Source organism: Ascidia mentula, chromosome 3 (genome assembly GCF_947561715.1).
Source record: "Ascidia mentula chromosome 3, kaAscMent1.1, whole genome shotgun sequence".
Classification (NCBI taxonomy): Eukaryota; Metazoa; Chordata; class Ascidiacea; order Phlebobranchia; family Ascidiidae; genus Ascidia; species Ascidia mentula.
Window position 1 is genome coordinate 11735445 of NC_138568.1, and position 22428 is coordinate 11757872.

General features: G+C 33.8%; 2 protein-coding genes across 3 annotated transcripts; both read right to left on the bottom strand.

Annotated features, from left to right (window-relative positions):
• Positions 1-189: 189 nt before the first annotated feature.
• Positions 190-1488, bottom strand: LOC145895614 (protein lin-28 homolog A-like). The gene is made up of 7 exons (XM_082984415.1): positions 1385-1488; positions 1201-1260; positions 1017-1081; positions 807-908; positions 644-741; positions 392-585; positions 190-331 (listed from the first exon to the last, which is right to left on the bottom strand). Exons 1-7 carry the CDS (start codon positions 1486-1488, stop codon positions 190-192), a joined length of 765 nt encoding a protein of 254 aa, XP_082840541.1.
• Positions 1489-2980: 1492 nt separating this feature from the next.
• Positions 2981-21254, bottom strand: LOC145894695 (afadin-like). Of its 2 annotated transcripts, none has more exons than XM_082983333.1 (37): positions 21116-21254; positions 19781-19979; positions 19439-19548; positions 19006-19167; positions 18833-18950; positions 18609-18766; positions 18079-18199; positions 17744-17859; positions 15525-15573; positions 14216-14361; positions 12710-12847; positions 12584-12653; positions 11625-11734; positions 11404-11542; positions 11175-11347; positions 10675-10820; positions 10482-10621; positions 10187-10413; positions 9780-10016; positions 9422-9572; positions 9060-9133; positions 8885-9001; positions 8765-8830; positions 8408-8481; positions 7331-7533; positions 6553-6611; positions 6420-6469; positions 5753-5981; positions 5479-5669; positions 5255-5342; positions 4788-4895; positions 4689-4729; positions 4479-4536; positions 3765-3934; positions 3612-3705; positions 3422-3543; positions 2981-3370 (listed from the first exon to the last, which is right to left on the bottom strand). In XM_082983333.1, the coding sequence occupies exons 1-37, from the start codon at positions 21206-21208 to the stop codon at positions 3214-3216; spliced, it is 4704 nt and encodes a 1567-aa protein (XP_082839459.1). In that variant the 5' UTR covers positions 21209-21254; the 3' UTR covers positions 2981-3213. The 2 variants fall into 2 exon arrangements, with proteins under 2 accessions (XP_082839459.1, XP_082839460.1); XM_082983334.1 differs by having other exon boundaries at positions 18991-19167.
• Positions 21255-22428: the final 1174 nt, after the last annotated feature.

Consider the following 22428-nt stretch of genomic DNA (forward strand, 5'->3'; position numbering starts at 1 on the left):
AAAACGTTGCTTTGCGGACGCGAACAAGAGCAGGGTATGCATGATATACCATAATTACATGAAGTATAACAGGATTGCATGATACACCAAAGCTGCAAAATAAGAGATACAAAAGAGGAGGTAGATATTTATTGTAGAGGTAGACAGTTGAAGTTATACTACTGCTATACTAATCGTTGTAAAGAAAGTTTAACAATCACATGGAGGTTTGTGGTTGTTAGGACAGATGGCAATTAAATGTTCAACTGATTCACAGCAATAACAACGTTTTGGTAAGGGCGGACACTTGCACTCTTTTGCATGATGACCAACTTCATTACAGTTGAAACACCTGTAGACAGAAATTACTTTACTTTTTTAATTCATGTCAATTGCAATAAATGCACTTTACCTGTCAGGTCTTCGCTTTCGTCCCGTGCACGTCACACCCTTCCTTCGCTTCGACCGTCGCTTTATTCCAATGCAGTCTTCCCCATTGGGCCCACACACCAACGACGCCTCCCAACCGAGAGGGCTTTGTTTATACTCAATTTTTACCCTTTCACCTTCATATAAACTACGATGCCTCGGCATTTGAATGACAGACTGCAAAAAACACAACGCTGAAAAGTTCTTATGAACGCAGATGATTGCAGTTATTTACCTGATGAACAAAAACATCTCGTTGTTCGTTTCCTTGCTCGTGATGACAGGTATCAATCGTAACGAAGCCAAACCCTTTGTCAAACCATTTACAGTTCCCTTTACAAATTTAGGACCATATGTCATTGCAAATCAAGACCAAAATACTTGCTTAAAACATTTACCAAGACCACTAAAATGTTTCTGGTTGTGTGTTACATCATCTTGATCTTCGAGCGGAGATTTTGCGGCACAGGAAGAACTTTGCCCGGGGTCTATTTTCTTCTCTAACAAAGCAAAAATGTGGAATAGGTTAAATGGTCAGAGCCGAGTTAATACTATCCCAAATTGGCTGTATGCTATAATATTTTCGGAATTTTAAGAAGGTAATGTACCATCATCGTCTGACATTGTTGATTCAGCTATGTCATCGTCTTTTCTCAAACGATGAAATTTCCTCCTACAAATGAACAATTCAAAATTATATTACGCCGATATTTATTTTTTAGGAATTTACACGCCACGTTGTTTTTGAATGCCAAGCTGTTGATTAAATTTCTGCAAAAAACGTATTCTTACCTTTTTATGCGAACATCCCACACCAAAGCATCAAACAATAGCCTATCTTCTGGTTTTCTTCTACAGTTAAAAGTCGTGTTACCAATACATTGCAAAAGTGCAAACAATTGTTTAATTTGGTCTAACGTTAATGTTTAAAAAACAATAAAATAGGTGGATGACTATTCAAATTTTGGAATGGTACGTTTTATCAGAGCTTGTTTGACGATGTAGAGTCTTCATTTTATTGCCACCAGGGCTTGATTGACCACCAAGCAAAGCAAACACGTAAAGAGATTCATTGTTCATGTGGTGATATACAGTTTATTTGTTTGTTATGTTTTGATTTGCACATATATGGGGCATCGAAGCCAAAGGCGATTATGACATTCAAGAAATAAAAAGGATTTGGGAGATGGATCCGATACGAAGAGGGGTAGATCTAGCATTATGACGTTACTTGGCAAATAAAATCACTTTTCTGCGGCTCCGTAAATAAATAAAGGACAAGAAAATCAAATGGAAAATGCTACTACACCGGGTCACAAAGTTTTTTCCAAACTTCATCCACGTAAAAGTCTGTGTAAAAGAGAAATCTGTGTGATTTTAATGATTAGGTGTAACAGGGCCACCACCTGTTATTTTTGTTTATAAATTTAACTTAAAATACTACACAAAATCGTAGCGTTAATATCTGCACAAATTTCCATGTTAGGCCGGGTCCACACTCTCGCTTTGCGCCGTGGATTCTTTGTTTTCTCTTTTACACAGACTTATACGTGGATCAAGTTTGGAAAAAACTTTGTGACCCGGTGTGAAAGTATCTTCCCAAGCACATAGGTATAAAATAAAGAAGCACTATGAGGCGTTTTACTACCGGTGCAACATACATATATTGTTGCGTCTTGATGCGTTACATGGGTTCAAGTAAATATTTTTATAGATTTCACCACAATGAACTCACGGTTGTTTATTCGGAACAAACAAACTGCTGTCCACTTACGAACGAAAAAAGTATTTTGGTGGTGTGCAAAAGTAATGCAGGTTAACAAATAATTGTTTTAATGTTTGCTCTGCCTCTCGAGACCAGAAACTACTTCCAATAATATAACGGTCACAACACTGCTTGAAAACCTCAGTTTAACCCTTGCCTCGGTTTAAAAAGCTACAATTGTCAGACAAATGTGTGACATAATCATTGTACCAGGCTAACCCACACGGTCCCTAAAAACAATCACACACAAGTGTTTTTTTTACGAATTCAAACAATTGCCTCCAGTCTTACTGCGAACAATCAAGATGGAAAACTTTTGACTGACCTCAAGCCATATGTATAACACTGTTTTCAACCTAAGTGAACAGTGTTTTGTAAAAATTTTCCTACAGTAAAAGTCCTAGCGAATTGGGTTTCCCTATGCGACTGCAGTGCTAATATGTCGAGCAGGATCAAGCATCGACTTAAACTAAATAAATTGATTAATAATGTTTATCAATACTTCACTTACCAGCAAAAACCAACTAAGTAGCGAAACTCGGTGAACCTTACTGTAGTGACCGTCAGCTGGCAAACAAAATCGCCGCCCCGTTCTGTCCGCGACCTACTTTCTGCCTTTCTCTTTTTTTGCTTCCAGCTAAGAACATTCCCAATGGCTGGCCCTGCACCCAACGGCTGTAACTTAGTAATTCAGTGTTTCTGTTTTATGATTACTGGACAATTTTACAATAAGTTGTTTTGTTCGCTAATACAATTATTGAAAATTGAGTTTAGGCAAACAGAGATGGTATTACTAACTATAACAGTTTACAAAACAATGTTGTATTGAAATATTGCGAATAGAAAAATATGACAAACAAATACAAAGTAAGATCACTTGGGAATTGAAAAACAAATGATTACAAACAGACAGTTACATGTTGGTAAAATCTAATAGAAAACTACAAGCACCTGCTGCTGGAAATGTGTTAGTTTTATATCCAGCATCTATAATCACAATTTACAAGTGTGTTGGCATCCAGTAATAAAGTGCAACTGACTTAAGTCGTATCACCAAGTTTTTTCTCTATTTGAAGTAGAGTCTTGGAAGATTTTGGTTTACTGATGGGACTGCTTCCCCCTCTTTGAAACAAACGTTGTCTATCTCTAAAAGTTAAAGTTGAGGGATCTGTTTCCTTCCTTCTGTTTTGCGCATTTCTGTTCACAAAATATTTCATTACAGTCCCTGACGCATGTCATAGTATATACCTGTTTTTTGTTTCCTGTTTTTTGTGGTATGGGTCATTATATATCTCTTGTGAACCAATGACGCCTGAAGCTGAAGAAACTAAATAACCAGTTTGCTCATGAGAACCATTGGTTTGATTATCCTAGCAAAATAAAAAGTTGTTTTGAGAATGACTTATTTTGGTTCTTTAAGTGAGCACTTAAACATTACATGATCATTTGCCTGGTCAATCATGGAAGACAAGAAATATCCATCAGATACAGGTCGTGGATATTTACCCATTGGTCTTCGCTGTTCAAATGACCTGTTGAAACAAGACATCCTGAGGTTTTTAAAAAACTTTCATTGAGATGAATCTTTTACCGAAGTTTGCTATTTCTCATTCTCTGAGTAGTGTTTAATTCTTTAGGTGATGCAATTCGGTCACCATGAGAAGATTTGCTTGTTGAGTAGGAACGTTTTTCTCTGGTCAATGGTTCACCTTTTGCCACAATTGAATGAAATTTAGGCTTTCCGTTAGATGCAGAAATTTCCTAAAAGTTATCAATTTATTATTGAAGGTTTTTTTTTTGAAACACAACCTACAATAAGCCTACCTTTTCTTAATCACAAACATATGTTCTAAATTTCCAACCCATTCAAGGCAAAGCACTTTTTAGCATTTTTCCCCAACACAAATTTTAACAATAAAATCCAGGACAAAACATGTAACATCCTAATGTATGGTAACCCGACATTATAGTGCAACATGAAAGCACAGTTTGAATAAAAATACCCAAACTTTCAAGGTGTCTGCGAGATTGATTTTTAAGGTTTAACAAAATTTAAAACAGTGAAGGGATTGGTATTGCCTGATAACCTGGTAGAGATTGGCTTTGGCTTAAGGCTAGGAAAAGGTACCTACCACCATTGTAAGTAGTTGTATTATCATAGTTGTTATAACTCAAGTTTTGGGACAATACATCCTACTAATTGACATACTGTGGTTGTTTTTTTTAAACAAAATAGGGAAATAATGTCCATAAAAAATAGAAGAAATAGCTGCTGAAAAATGTATGAATTACTAATTATTCTAACCGTGGAAGAAACTGATGGTGACAAAGAATGAGAGCCATCAACCTTTTCTTGTTGAAGCCTAAAACAAACAACAGATAAACATACAAGCAAAGTAGGTATCATACACTCTTATATTGAGGCAGAATTGTGTAACATAAGCAAGCACTAACATAATAATTAAATATCAAACAAGCCACAAGATATAATTAAGATTTAAAAATACATATTCACCTTGAGACTGGGAATTTGTCAGTCACCAGTTTGGTGTTGTTCTAAAAAAATACACTATTACATCTTAGCTGCACTTGAAACTTGCTCAATGAAAAATACCTTAATTTTGTTCGAGGCAGTATGATGTTTTTCCCCGTCACCAAGAGCTTGGTCATCCTGTTGAAGGAAGCGGTCCTTGTCAGGACGATCTGGTATATCGTTAAAATCCTAAACAGTATAACACACCACAGTAACAAAATGATTTTTACACAAAACAGAAAAATATATATAGCATTAATAAAATTTTTTTTTTTAATGAGCTGCAGACAGGGCAACTATTTTAACCTATTAGGTTTCATCAGTGTAACTTTGGTACAGTCTTGCTTGGCTATTTAGTTCAAGATCATTGTAAGTCGCCATAGACGCACCGGTGAGAAAAGTACCCCTTTCTTCAGCTCACTAAAAACATTACTGGCTCTATTGCTCATACAACAACAAATATAAATATTATTTCAAGTACTGTTTTAACAATTATATCAAAATATGTCTCAGAAGAAGCAAAAATTTAGGAATTATATTGTTCATACTTCAACAATAATATCTTCGTCACAAAACTTCATTTTTTCCTTTTGTATTTTAGAATGAAACTCTTTTTCCTGAACGAGGGTTTCGAGTCTATTAATGTAGAAAGGTTTATATTTTTAAACTAAATTGATTTTGTGACACAGCACTTTTTTTATTTTTATCTCTTTTTGTGAATTCTCCACATGATATCAAACAAGGAAAATATACTTTGGCATTTAAGGTATACCTGTCTCTTTCAAATGATGTCAGTAGTTCAAGTCGGTCCGTCAGTTGTTGTATTTCTTCATCCCTTAGAGAATTTAATTCATCTTGAACAGTTTTTTCTTGCCTTTCCCTTTCCATTCGATCCTGTGCAGTTGTTGATTTAAAATGGCGAGGCAATGTTGAAAATTTCTTTGATTCGTTTTTCTGCACATTCTGCATTAAAACATAATTGCTGGATCTCTTGGTACACAATCACAAAATCCATGGATCATAGAATTTGTCAAACAATGCCTTACCATTGATTTTTTTATTCGCAAATCTTTTTTTGATTGCTTTTGATTGAGATCCAAGTGTTCAGACTTCTTTTTTAATAAAGGTTGTTTTTCCAGATTGTTTTCTGATTGGAGTTCATTTGTTTGCTTAGACTCGTTTTGAGGTAGTATAATGAGAGAGCTGTAGTTTGGGTTATCCAGAGATACACAAACAACATCTGCTGAAGTACTCTGTCTGTTTATTCCTGATGAGCTAAAAGTAAAAATATTTTTGCTGCTTTTCATGCATCTGGCTTGAGTTATTTCTATAAAGTTTATGATCTTGCAAAATACATAATGTGTGTAGTGGCTAACCTGTCTGGCATATTAACAAAACAACATTTTACCAATTGTTTACAATAGGGTTACTAGTTCTATTGTATCTGTTATTCTTAAAATTTGAAATACAAAAGTGTTATTGATCAACTTTTTTGAATTTTTACATGAAAAACAAATTAAAAAAAGACAACTATGACAACAAAAATTATCTAACAACAGCATAAAAAAAGAATTCATGAAAAACTGTCATGTGTAGAACATCACCAAATTTTGGGTAGCCTAATAAAACACTTCAATATATTTTTTTCTTTATCAACATTTTCATGATGATATTATCTTTTACATTCTATAATAGCTACTACTCTATTTTTACCTTAACTTTTCCTTTTTTGTAATTTCTTTAAATTCCATGCTTTGACCACCCTGAAATGTTTTGCCATTTGTTGTTTGTAATATTACATGTATGCTGGAAAATTAATATTTATAAAAATAAAATTCATTCTTACTTTATGGGTACTTGACACTTGTTTCGGGGATCCTGTTTTATTTTCCATTGTGGTTTCATCTAAAATTTACAACAGCCAATTATTTCTTCCGAATGGTGCCTTAAAAGGGTGAGAAAACAAAGCTTTTTCCTACATGTTAATATATATGGCAAGTAAGAAAACAATTAATATTTAAATAGTGCATACAGCAGGGGTCAGCAACCAAAATCATCTGGCCCACAGCCTTTTTGCAAAGAGTAACAGATGATAAACGTCAATCTATATGCTTTTTTATTAAAACAGAAATATAAAATTTGTCTACAGTTTCTGTCTAAAAAGAATGACATTAAAAAAACACAACAAAGCTCAAAAGTGAGCCCTGAAGCTTACTTGACAGACTTATAAAGTAAAAAGAGGCCATGAGAAAAATGTTATTGTAGTCTCTGACAGAGAGGAAACTAACAGAAAAAACTGAACTCAAGGTGTTAGTGGCCAAGTAGAAGAAAGGAAGAGCAGTAAGGAAGTCATGATGGCAAGTGAGTTGCAGAACTCAATGTTAAGCTTTGTTTTTTTTCTATTTCATTCTTTTTAGACAGAAACTGTAGACAAATTTTGGTGAAATTTATATTTCTGCTTTCATAAAAGATGATATATACTGACACTAATCGTCTGATATATGGCGGAGTCTGGCTTAAGCCCATGGCTGTAGAAAAGGTTGCCGGTCCCTGGCACATACAATAAAAGCTTTCTTTAATGTTTCATATTTTTAACACATTGCACATCAGCACAAATTTCTAACCCCTGTGTAAGTTTTCCAATAAAGAGTTATTCTTCTGATTGTTTTGAGGCACTAGTTCAGTATGGTTTTCATCGAAAGCAGGCTGTGAATGGTTTTTGGGCAATGGGTGATTTAGAATCATGGCCAATCCATGATAAATAGCACCTTGCTTTGCAACCTCCAAAACTGCAGTTGGGCCAGTCTTGGTCATGAGATTTGCCGCCCTAAACATTTAAATAAGATTTATAACAACCTTTTTGTGAATTTTTTGGAAACTAAATAGAGCAAATGAAAAAGGTTAAGGACAGAAAAGATAAAAAAATAAAAGCATCGTTTATCTATAAGATATTATAGTGACATAATCATTTTGATACAAACACTTAAAATACTGTATGTAATTAAATTGGAACACCAGGACCTACTCTACATTGTTAGCTTTTATAATATTCCTGTTATTTATCAACTGCATTGATCATGCAACACAAACTTTCTACAAAACACATCTTGACATGCAGTCAGTGCAACTGTTTCGACCTATCAGGTGTCATTAGTGCATGTAAACGATTGAAATAATTGCCATGTCATAAGTCATTTACTAGTATTGGCTCTAATGATTCTAAATAATATTATGGCCACAATAAAACATGATATTTGTTGCCTCAAAGGAGTACTAGTGATACTGAAGCTTTGATTTAGCAAATTTCAGCAGTTTTGACGAAGATTCAGTTTAGGCCGAATAATTTATTTTTATTTGGCCCAAACCAAACTGATGGTATCCAGGACCAGCGATGGCCAAGACAACCTTAAAACCTTAAAGAACTAAGATAATACACAACTATCCTATTGTTTGGCTGTCTGCAAAATTTTTATATCATAAGCATAACGAACAGGTTTGCATGACGTCACATGATTCGGTTGATTTGGCCGAATTAACTGCCAAATATTCAGTTTTGGTCTGAACCTAATTCAGACGATTTGGTATAACAATATGCAAAACAACATTCTGTCAAACATTAGTTGTTTAAACATTGAGACCACTTGAAAAAGATTGACATGGAGAAAAACAACCAAGCAAGCAGAGCACATTTACCAACATACCTTTCCTGGTCAACCCCAACTAACGAATGTCCATCTACACTTATTAGTTGATCACCAGCCTGTATTCTTCCATCCTGTGACAATTTTCAACTTACTTAACGATTTAAAGAACATTTTTCAACATCCTTTTGAATTATTTAAAACAAGTTGAAAATAGGGACATGTATAATTTGTCTCAAGCACAGGTGCCTAGTTTTCAGGGTTGGCAGTAATATTGTGACATCATCAGAATTTTAGTGCATGTGACATATTAAGACATCCAATAACAAAGTTTGACCAACTGTAAATATTAGGTATTTGGATAAAGGATAGAAAAAATCCAGGTTTCGGGTTGCGTTTTTGAATGATAGTTCTTACCAAATCTGCTGCACCTCCCTTGACAACAGAACGGATGTAAATTCCCATTACTGCACTGTCCACTCCCTGGCATATTTTGCAAGATATAATTTATAAATTTAACACAAATGTGGAACTTACCCTTGCAGCAACAATGCTCAAACCCATTCCTCCATTTTTCTTGTTAATTGGAACCCTGATCACATCTGTATTGTGGCTACTATTCACATTTGAGTCATTTTTATGCATTGAAATCCTCTGTAATAGTAGATGTTAAGTACGAAAACTTGACTACTTTTTGATTTTGCAAATTTACCTTCATTTCATGTGATGAAAAAAATGTGGTCCACAATCCATTTGAATTTGTTTCAACAACGTAAGAACATAACCCTGGCAGGAAAATTGTTTTGGTTCAAATAAAAAGATTACAGAGCAGGAACAACTAAATTAGGTTAAGGTAATAATTCATGCCATAAATATACATAATATGAGAAATTGGGATATTTCATAAGTATAAATGTAGGTAACTTTTTATGATGTAACTAAATTATATTAATGTTTCTCAGCTAGTTTTCTTTCCAATTTGCCTGGTACTCAATTTTAGTCTTTATGGTGTCAAGCTTAATTTTTGCTTTAACAAACAAAATCTAGTTTACAGCATGGTAAAAATTGTAACACCTTTTTGTGATAAGCTATCCATAAAATCAATTAGTCCAGAAGGGGCACCATGCACAACATCACATGAATAACCATCTTCAGGTAGTAAGAAAGGCAGCTGCAAGTCAGGATCTTCCATTAACTGAATACTTCGGCCATCAGAACGTGTTAGCTGTGTGAAGTTTAGTATCTTATAAAGTGCATCTAAAGCAGGGGTACCCAACCTGTGGCATTGTTGCATTACACAGTTACTATTGGTGCACCACACACCAGAGATAATAAAAAACAAATTCAGGTCAATCATAAAAGTGTTTTTTTTTTAAATTAAATTTTAAAAAGAAAAAAAAATAATGCATGAAAGCAAAAGTGAGCAACTGACCTCATCAGCAGAACTTTCAGCGACAGTAACAACTTTTTCAATCATTTCAAGTGAAATAACACTTTCTTGCTCTTCAGCAGAATAATTCATTAAAAGGGCTCGAAGTTGAAGAGAATTAAGCTTAAAACATGTTCCACTTATAGCTGCAATGTCATCACTTGAATATTTCGGTGCTTGAAGTAGATGTGTTGCTTGTGTAATTCTGGCAAGGTGGCAATCAGCTGCTAATTCCAAACCCTTAAAATTGGTGAATTTAAACTACTTTATTTTATCATTGATGCAAAAGGCAAACCCAACTGATATGATTTGCAAGGGAAACTATTACTGTAACCACTTTCTTCAAAATATATAATATTGGCTTACAATTTTATGGGCGATTTTTCTACTGTTTTAGCTTCAAGCAATACCTGCTTTTCTGCCCAAGCCTCAATGATTGCCAGACGCGCACGAATGCAAATTCCCCATTTCTTTGAACACAGGACCTTAGATTCAACCTCATTTGAGACCAGTTTATTAAATAACCACATGTTAATGAAGTGAAAAAGTTGTGAAAACAATTGAATGGTCAGAGCAGCATTTACTCTGCATTTGCGCAAAAGTGACATTGCTGATGACAGCATTCGCAGAATATCATCTGAAAAGAGTTTCACAACTTAATGCCCACAATTCATGATTAATCTATATCTAAAATATTGAGCATACACATAGTAGGCCCATCTGCATGATCCCTTTGTTGCTTTAAATCAACATCTACTATTCCTCCAGGTAAATCTCCATCAGATTGTGATAAGAAAGCTGACATAAGGGCAAACAGATTTCTTTGCATGCATTGCACAATATGCCTGGTAAAGTTCAAAATGGTCAATAAATAGCACACAACAAAACCAAACAAAACCTGAAAGAGAGTTGGACAATTTTGGCTAGTTCATCTTGTGCTCTATTGGTGGACATACACAGATCCATATCTTGTCGAATAAAGTTTAACATTTCTGATACATTTGCCATCCAAAAAGCAAGCTCTGTTACTGATGAGGTACATTCCTTTAAATAACAGAGCAGTTCACATTTTTATATTATTACAAGACTGTTTTTGTTTATTTGACTAATATTTATAATACAAAAATTGGAATTAGAATAAATTAACACAACTATAGTTGTGCAATTGGGATACAATACACCAACTTCATAGAAAAGAAAAATTTGTTTATTTTGTGCCTTGATTTCAATTGATTGTATATAGTTTCTATAAACCAGTAAATCCATCTGAACACAACCTAATATTAAACAAAATAGAAGATGTTAAAAAACAAAGCTTTTTAAATGATAAATGATATTATGCCACAAAGTGAACACTACATACTAAATATTTTGCATATAATTACTGCACCAAAATACCTGAATTATTATGTTGATTTTGTGTGCTACTGAATTTAGATACATATAGGTTTGATCAGGAAAATTTCTTTGAATCCACCGTGTGGCAAGATACACGACATATGCAGTTGATAACTTAAAATGCAGATTGTGTCCATTTGTTTCCAGCACAGTGGTAAAAAAATTTTCCATTGCTTAACACATATTGGTGAAAACAATAAATAACAACTTGCAAACTCAACACACTTACTACTTCCTTGCAATAGTAAAGAAATAGGCAATTGTCTGTCCTGCAATGTACCACTGGATATCCTATTTGTGTTGATAGATTGCATATTCACTTTGTGGGTTGATATAACATCATTAGAAGTCAAGCGTCTTCCCGGATTCTGTGCAATTTATAGCACCATTTGACATATTATTGACATAGGTGTTGGTAACATCACAATTTAAAAGAAACAATATCCTTACAGCATGATTCAAAGACGAATTATTTTCAACTTCTAAATTATGATATATTTTTTTTGAAACTGGTGATACCGGGTTGCAGCGATGACCTTCAACAACTGGATGGTGCATTTCTACAACAAAATAATTGGTACAGTCTAGGCTTACTTATTGGCAATAAAAATAAGCAAGAAAACATCAAAATTATTAGTTTATGTCTGATGGTTATACATTTAAAACCATTTTATCTGTTTGTATGTTGACTTATTGGTTGAAGTAATTCAAGCTTGGCACAAGACGTAATTATTCCAGGCATGTTGATTTACCAGTTTGTACTCCAATACTTTGCTGTTGTGTTGTGTCACAGAGAAACATCAAACATTGTATTTATGGAATCATATATTACGTCAGAATTTAAGGATTTATATGAATTAAGCCATATTAGTTTTTATGTAATGCGTGTTGCAATGCAGTTTATTTAAGTATTACAAAAGTCACATTTTGGTGTGCGTATATATGTTATTATGCGAAGATACTAACACTAATACATTAACCGGCACATGGCCTTCAAAAGGTGGCAAACCCCTGGGAAAGTCAGAATAAATGTGGCACTAAGTCCCTTTACATACCGCTGGTGGTATGCATACCATAGACTAAGAACCATTAGTCTAAAGAAAAGACAGTATATCAACTTTTATCTTTATGGGGCATTTCTTCAAGCACTAAAATTAGAAAGAAACATTACGAAGAAATTCAAAAAATTGTTCTGCTTGTTTTTTTATTTCATTTGTTTGATTTAAATATAATAATGACAGGCCAGTGGAAATAAATTTCCGACCACTTGATTGATTCAAAAATCGACATTCAAATTTGCGCAAAAATGCTGCAAAATGTGCAACACTACCGGATAGTGGAATTGTGTAAAATGGTGCAAAACCTATCATTGCATATTTTACACCTATTTAATTTGAGATACCGGATACCTGAAATATTAAGTGTTGGTTGAGAGTGCATCTTTGAAAATTTATCAAGCTTGGCATGAGCAGCATTCTCCTAACAATATGCAAAGTTATTCTCTTTCACACAAAAACATATTTTGATCATCTTACCACGTATTTATATCCAACTTCACAAAAGACTAACATTTTTTTGCCAATTTGTACGATATTATTTTGTTCAAGCACTGTTGTTTCATCTATGGGCTTTCCATTCACATAAATTTGATTTTCTTCATTGTGTGGTGTAATCTAAAAAATTATATATATTTGAGGTTAGTTACGTTTTAGTTTTTCATTGTGCAAATACTAAATATATTTGTCTAATTGAAAATTTGGGAAAAAAAACTCTGAGTTAACTGGTCGGAATAGAAAGGCCAAAGCTTGTATGCTAATCATGCTGAAGCAGATGTTTCAAACACTACTGTGTTCATCATCAGTGCTTTGAGAAGATTAAGTTGCAACAATGCACGCACAGAGGTAGGTAAGCAGGCAACTAAACAGACAAGCAAAGCAACATGACTGAAACTCATAATGTGACAGCATACTCGGAGGTCCAAGGCAGTGACGTTATCATTTGAGATGTGCCAGACTGCAATTCAGGAACTAGGTGTTAAAGAGGTAAAGTGGTCTAGAGCTGTCATCTATGTTAAGTGATGGTTTGTGTTTTATTCAAGATTAATTCCACAGTGGAACTGTGCAAAATTCTAGGCGAGTTAAATTTAACAGTATGATCTGATTTGTCTCACAGGTGGTTGCTGACCACACTTTTAGCCATAGTCGATGGATGATCTTCTCTCATGCGCACCCAGAGGTTACCTCTTTAACACCTAGGTTCTCATTACAGCCCAGCACATCTAAAATAATGATGTCACTACTTTGGACCTCCGAATATGCTGTCACATGATGTGTTCCAGTCATGTTGCTTTGCTTGTCTGTTTAGTTGCCTGCCTACCTCTGTGCATGCAACATAGTCTTCTTTAAGCACTGATGATGAAGACAGTAGTGTTTGGAACATCTATTTAAGCATGATTAGCATATTAGCTTTGTTAATACTGATACAATCTATGGTGTAACTATGAAGGCACAATGGAATATGCTCCTATCATATTATTCAATAAATTTGTTTTATCATTGCAACATCTTATTTGAACACTATTGTAACCAAAAGGTATTTTTTTCACATACTATCACATATTTTACATAAATGGTTTAGGTCCAACAAGGCATCATCAGTTTCTGCAACTTGTTCAAATAGCAACTTATTCTATTTAGACTCCAACACATAACAAAACCTTTTTGTTTTAAACAATTTAGTTTGAAGAATGTTTGAATCTGTATCACTTAGCCTGAAATCCATTTTGCAGTTTATGGTGTACATAGGAAGGCACCAGAATGAACTCCATGCCAAACCATGAGTTTCATATTTAGAAAATTTTTCATGGCGAGAGAAAACATAATTTTTGCTTGCCGTGTGAAGTCAATTATGAATAATTTCTAAACACTTTATGTCTGCATATCATACCATTTCCATACATTTTATATATACGAACATCATTAGTCACTTGAAATTACAATTACTATTTACAATTATTCACAAATACCAAAATTCAAACATACTGTAACTATTCCATCCATATTGGTTACAACACAGATGATCTCAGCATTACTGTCTGCATTCCACAAAAAAGGAGATTTACCGAAACAACTTTTGCTTGCAACTTCAGACACATTGGGTTGAATTTGATGTACAACTACTTTATTTCCTGGAAGACAAAACATATTACCAAATAAAATATAAAATGACAAAAAAGTAAAATATTAAGGTCCTTAGTCTGTTAATGATATTTTGACAGAAATATTTTGTTTATTAAAATGTTGGTACTTATTTTACTTTTATATGCTAAAGTTCTTCAATACGTCACTTGATGCCTGACAAAAAAAGTTTTTACTTACAGATTTTTAATCATTAGTTACAGATAATGACATATATACAGAATTTAACACAAAAAACATTCATAATTTTACCAAATGCAAAGCCCCACCCTGTCAGTAACCCTGTTTACATGAAAGTTTAAGACAGTTTCGAAGCTGACACAACGATCTGATTCTCTCATTTTTGGTGAAGAGAAAAAGGTAAACAGCTTTAGCTAACTCAGCCTTCAATCTAACATGGAGAGTGGTTTACGGGACAGCTTAAAGCAAATAAGTCTGCTTAAAGGCAATTGCGACAATGGATGCGAAGAAGTTAGGCTTCGGTAATTTGAGTAAAATTTGTTTTCACTACAACTTTAAGCAATAAACTAGTTCTAACACAACTACTTAAGTCTGCTTTATGCTACAGGGATTTTTTACTCTTGCTAACACTCCAGATTTAGCACACTAATTTTGATAGGCTTATTGTGCAAGTGTTGACTACTAGAATGGCTTTTGCACAGAACAACATAAAAAAAAGCACAAAACTTGTGAATATTCATTTTGACAACCTAAATTGCATTTTGGAGACATGTAGCTTACAACCGCAATGCAGTTTTGTTGACACATGCTTGACACAAAAATGAAGTATTCATGACTTTTGTTTGTTTCTAATGATATGCCATGTATATTGTGTATTCAAACCAAGAACTATTAATATATCCGGCAAAGTAAATTTGCATGAATTTCTGAATAATCAAGGACCTATTTACTTGAAAAACTATACTGCTGTACCAGTACCTCATGATTGTATACCAATATCTGAAATATTCATTATTTATTCTGTAAAGATTCTGAATTTACATCCTGTCAGTCCGGAGACAGCAAACGTAAGCTTGCTCAAGTGTCGACTTGGTCAAGTAAACATGATTAGTGTTTGCTGGTGACACATTGTATTATTGGTTAATAGCTACAAATATGCAATTATTGTTTCCAAAATATTTATAATACTTACTTATCAGCTCAACTAACTTGGGCAATTCTTTTTCATTCACATTTTCTTTCTGTTGAAGTACAAAAGATAACAGTTAATGATGGACACTGCTGACAAAACTAAATGCAGCAATGGGTTGCATTTTATTTATTACAAAAATGTTTGTTTTTAAATCATATGTACCTAAGACACCCACCATACACACAGACAACAGTTTTATGCTTTTATGACTGAAAATATAACATGTGCAATGAGGTACAAAATCTAGTTGCAATTCAGAAGCAGGCAAATTTTGAAAAAAAACAATTAGAACTTGCAAGCACTTGAGATGCTTAAGAAATGTATATCCAATACATATGCACCAGAACATATTTTTTACCTATATCAAGACATACAGATGTTTTCAATAAAATATACTCTTTTTTTTGTTTAATTTTTTTATTCACATCAACACATTTTATGACATTAAAAATGTAGCTAAGCCTTATGCAAACATTATATTTGTGAAGTAAGATTGGTCATTCCATGTCAAATTACACAAATTACCTAACCTAAACCCTTACATACCTTTTTCATTTTGATGAATTTTTGGCATATGTGTTCAGTACTATGACACAGTCACATAAGCCAAATTTAACCAATCTGACAAGTGGTTTGGGACTTACGCTCCCTCAAACTTACCGTTTTGAGACAAAATTGGGTATGCCTTTTGTTTTTAAACCCCTGTATTTCGAAAACTACTGGGATAATTTTGATATAATAAGAAGTAGCCCAACAGCTATGTTTGTCACCACAGCTTGTTAGAAAACAATCATATAACATTTAAATCCATTTTCAGGTTTTAAAATGACATTTTATTCCCAAAATCACTCACGCACAACTAGAACGATCACTTTTTTGCCAAGATTTAGTTTTTAAAGTGATATTGCAAAAAAAACTAAGAAATTTTTTTTGATATGTTCAACTTTATATGGCAGACCTAAAAGTTGAACAGCTGATAACTCTCATATCAAGCGTCCGGCAAGGTCAAATTCGGGGTCAAAACAAAGGTCATTGTAAATAAGAAACAAAAATATTAACAACTTATTACAGATTAAAAATCTGTGTTCAATTCTCTTTAAAAAAACCCAAATTTTATCAAAATTAAACCAGTAGTTTTCGAAACACAGGGGGTTTAAAAACGAAAGGTTTGCATCAAAATGGAAGTTTGATGGAGCGTAACTCCCAAACCACTTATCTGATTATTCCATACTTCGCTTGTTTAAGTGTGCCTTGGTACCTAACACATATGCAAATTTTTTTCATTAAAATCAAAAAGGTAAGGGCTTGGAATATAAATTTTTGGGTGATTTGCTGTGCCATCGTGTTCAAGATTGAAATTAATTCGCTTTATTTGTATCAAATAGATGCACCATGAGCATAGGCGTATCCAGGAATTTTCAAAGAGGGGGTCCAATTTTTTTGGGAATTCCCTGATTTTCAGGTGTGGTCGATAATCGCAAAAAAAGAACGCCTGTGTTCGCACCAATCGTCACATAAACGGTGGCCTACTGCCTTGCACAATCGCGTAACGCTATGGAACACTCGATGCGAGTTTTTGCGGTAGTGCTTGCGCTGTAGTTTTAATACTACTACTTTGAAAGAAAGGCTTGAATATATTTGTAACCAAAAGGGATCAAATGTGGGCTTACGTTATCAAGAAAACAAACCAATTAAAACAAACAATATTTTTTAAGCAGTAGCCTTATATTCCTCTTTGCACCTATGTGAGCGCTAACAGATGTTTTCAACATGAGTAATATTGGCAACGTGTTTAACAACTAAACTAATTAAATTTCACGCAAGTAAACCGCTTGCCATTACAACGTGACCATTGAAATACGACATTTCGTCCGTGGACTGACGAAAAATGACACTTGTTTCGTAACAATGCAACATGTGTGGTATCATTGCCAAGTTTTCGGTAACAATGCTCCCTGTTTGGAAACAATGGTGAATGCAAGCAGGATGCAGTTTTTAGGTCAACGTTAAAGAAAATTTCTTGTTTTCACACGGATTTTGACAAAAAAAATACAGTGGCATTTGTTTAGTTATCAAAACAGACCAAAATAAAGGGGTGGGGGGGGTCCGGACCCCTCGAACCCCCCTGGATACGCCAATGACCATGAGGATAATATTATTTTAAAACCTTTACTACAGCCATATTTAACATCTACATAAATATGAATGTACAAAAACACCTGTAAGCTTTTGACGTCACTTGATAACTGCTGTTTTTTGGCATCATTATCAGTTATATCTCCTAAGGATTTTGAGTGTGGCATAACTTTTTTTCTCAATTGGAACATCAATGTACCTGTTTTGAATGTCACAGTAAAACAACTTTATAAAGGAGTTTCTGCTATCCACATTTTATGTTTTAGTGTACTTTATGATATCATTTTGGCAACAAAATATATTACAAAAACTTATTGAAGAAAAACAAGAACATGTGTCCAAGCTTATCCTGTGTTGTTATATAAAAACATTGGAAAAGAACAAATTACATACACTTACCAACACAGCAAAAAATTACCTTGATGTGGTTGCCACTGGTCAAAAATTGTAAGTGGGAGGTCGTTGTTTCTAAGGATAGTTTCTTTGCCCCAGCCACCATCAAAACACTCTTCAGGTTTGGAGCCAGGGGGCAAAACAATCTGGCAAAATATCAAATTGGAAGTCTATAATCGACAAACCGTGTACATATCCAATACAAAATGAAAAATTTAATCAGATTTTAAAAATGGGGCTAAAGGAGTTCTTTATATTTTTACTATTAAACAATGCATGTCGTATTTTAAACAAACAAAATACATAAAGATTGAATAATAAGGTATATATATAATGTTTTTGTTGCTGCCAGGCATATTGTAACTTAATAATCTGTTCTTCTGGCATATATGTTTGAAAACACTACCTATTTCAGATCATTATTCAAAATTTGAATAGGCAAATCTATCACCAAAACAACATCAATACAAATAATTAAAAACTTTTGATTGTTGGCAATGGTCAAACACAATTTGGGTACACTTCAAATATGCCCAAACTAGTCATGTCAGTTACCTGTATGAGGTGATAAATAGATGGCACTTCATGGACAAAGCCATATTTGTTTAAAGTGTCTCGGATGACTGTTTCTGTTGTGTCACCAGGCAGAAGAAGTAATGTTTTGTATGGGATTTCTGGATTTAAGGTATCCGCATATATTTTCAGAGCTTTTGCTAAAAAGTAAAGATATGTTTATTACATAAACAAAAATTGTTGCTATTTTTGTTAAACTTGCGCACCTCCACGTTTCTGTAATTTTTGTTCCCTCCGCTTTTTCATGACAGCTTCTGGATTGGAGACTGTTCTGGTAAATGTTGATTCGGGTACTTGATTGTAAAGTTGCTTAGCAGCAGATGCCTAAAGGCATAGTTTACTAACAACAATCCGAAATATAAACATTTTTTTGCCTTACCTTGTTCTGAGTTGACAAAACTTCATGTTCAGAGACTTTTGGTGCTAACTTGTCACGCTTCTTTTGGAGTTTTTTTTCTTTTTTTGTTAAGTTTCTAGTTAGCTTAAACCCCTTTATTGTGTCTTCACTTTCTTCATAGAGACCTTTGCCCGCAATATTCACCTGTAATGCAGTAGTGACATACTGGAAAATTTTTGTAATTCTTTACATTTAGAAACAAATTGACATTATTTAACCATTGTACATGTGATGCTTGTTATGTTTTGTGAAAAATGCACATCATCATTATTATGAAACAAATTATCCAATTTATATACTCTATTTAATTAAAACGATGTATTAAAAACAATGGCATCTACAAAATATGTTTGAAGTTTGTCACTTTTTTCAAATCTGCCTGTCACAAGTTTACATTACTTGTTTACCCACTTACTGATTTTACATTCTCTTCATGAAGTAATAAAAACCTTCCTTCTCTGTCATCTTTAATCCAGTCAAGCTGGACCAACAATGGATATTCAGCATCTTTTAATTTTCTCGATTCTGTAGGTATAAATAATATTACACTAGCCAAAAATAAAAACTACAACAAACTAGCTATGTTTTCTTACCTAGTGTTATGACACAAAATGAATGTATATAAAAATATATGTTGCATGCCCGTTGCAATTTGTGAGAGTAAATAATATGATACACTTAACACAAATATAATACAACCTTGATGAGTTAGTATGTATTACCAGAATATACCCATAAAAAAATAAATTAATCTCACCTCCATCCATATGAACTTCATATAAACCATAAAACGGTGTGCTCAACATTCGCATGTCAGATCTAAACTTTTCTGCAAGTACTTCAATAACGTCAACAGTAGTGGCAGAACTGCTCACACGCACACACTTTGTGGCATATTTGGCATTGTTTGATGTGTCTTGGTGATAAAATCTAACTATTCCATGGCATTCCTTTCTCTGTAAAACACCATGATCTGATATTAAATAAAAAATCAACAGTACATGTTCAACATCGTTGATTTGGTGACCAGTCAAATGTCAGACTGTAAAGTTCAAGAAATCCTCAATAACTCTATTTTTTTGGTAAATATGATTTGACATTGCAATTCATTTTTCACCAACTTATCCACTTTAACATAGTTAGGAAGTTTTAGTGGGTTCCATAGAAGTTTATGTTTCGTACCTAATTAATGAAGCCGTGGTTAAAATTTGTTCGGACATTTACTATGCAAATAAGGTGAAATATCGAACAACTTTCGTCCAAGATAACACAAGACTTTTTAGTTGCAAGCGCTTGGCCAAGTTTAACAAAAAATGTAAAAACAAACCCTATAATCCGAAACAAGTCTGTATCCTCGATTACTTCAAGTAATGCAGTGAGATTGTTATTTTACTTTGCTGATTAAAAACAAATCTGCAATAGTCCAGGACATGGCTTTGCACCGCTACATGCACATCGACGTTTAGCGGTAGGATATAAATATTTGCGAAATATATTGAAATGAGACGAAAATCAAAATACTCGTTTAGCTGCATAAATTTTGGTTGAATCTTGTGGATTTGTAACAGAAATGAATTCATAAGGTTGTGTTTTCAAAAGCGGTATTGTTGACAAGTTATTGACCAACGGCCCGATAATTGATTGTTTTATAAACAGTCATCGCAGCGTGAATACAACGAGCACGACGGATAAACAAAGAAACTGCACAGACGAACACTAGGTCGCAGTGTTCCTTTCACACCTCTCAAAACAATGTGCCAAAATGCTGAGGGGGGTGTTCTGATACGAAAACACTCTACCCCTAGATCCGCCACTGTAATGACATGGCACAAAATATTATTGCCCACACCATGTATATGGAAAACAAAAAACAACTGCTTTGATACATAAATCTAGGTCCTCAGTAAAGCTGCGATTTTCTTTTGCAGACATTTAATCATGAGGAGCAAGAACAGAAATATCCAGTTGTGGTGTTCTACCAACAACCTCAGCTATGCAAACATTTTTTTGTGCAATGCGGTTTGGGGAATCTGTTCTGATGCAATACTCTCATTAACTAGTAGAAAGGGTAAAAAGGACGAAGGCAACTTACCTCGTCAAAATCAGAAATGTGGAAAAGATCAAATCGGCTTTCATTCCAAAGCTTTATGGTAGCTGCAAGTTTTTTTACAGTTTTATCCATCATTTGCAACAAAAGTAAACTATGTTTTCATCTTGAAAAATGTCATAAAAATACCTACAAAATGTAATAATATTTGACTTTTAGTTACAAATATTAGGTACAAATGATTACACTCATGCAAAAATTCCTGCTTACTGCATTTTTTTATAAATTGTTGAGCAACTTAAAATGCAAATTCAGTGAAAAATCTTCAATGCCACGACAGAATCAGGCTACTTTGTTTGGAAACCTGTTAATATTTAGGTTGCATAGCATAACATTTCTCTTTGATGCTGAGCAGAATTGTAGCCACCACACTAAACTCCTCCACATTCTACATGACCTCATTGGTCAAAGGGGATACAGTGGACCACTGGACAAGTTTCACCAGTAAAATACAACTTGCCCTACCAGTTTCATAGGAAATCAATACCACAATATGTATTGTATAATAGCAACAATGTAAATATTGTTCTGGCCCCAAACTTCCCCAACAACTTAAAATGTTGTCTAAAGGAGGAACAACAAATCTATTATTATATGTGAGAGGTGCTGGACTAGTTGAAAGGCTTATACATCACTGTTGTAATCACAAATAATAGCATCAATCTATTAGAACTACATAGCAGATAAGTTTTTTACTACCCTATTTCCCCATCTGGAGTACTTATTGAACATGTGTGGGTTAATTGTTGATGGTAAACTGGATGAAGGCCCTTTTGTTCAATAAGATGTAAATATAAAGTGTAGACCGAAACATTCCATACATTTCTGCAGTTTTACTTATGCTTGTCACTGATATTTTTTATATACACAGAAAGGCAATATAAAACAATTCTATTCCAGAATAGTTAAATCAAATCAAAATATTGAATTATATTTTTGCTTCTTGCATTGCATTTTTCTTTTTTTCAAAGGTCTGTGAATGTAATAATTGTTTGATCAAATTGCCTGCCATTAAATCCATGTTTATAAAAACAAAATATGTGAACAAGCAATGTGATAAAGTATGCGAAAAAGTTTTCCGTATTATTCAATTTAAATTAGAATTTGTTTAGGATTAAAATCCTACAGATTTGTTATTCTGAATTGCCCACCCCCATATTACATATAATATTGGTTATAACCAGTTGAACACTTTGTATTACCCATCCTTTTTTGATCGTGCATGTCTGTTAATAAAGCTTTAACGAGGCTTAAAAACCCTTGTTTAGAGGTCATGGATGCCGAACATGACATTACAC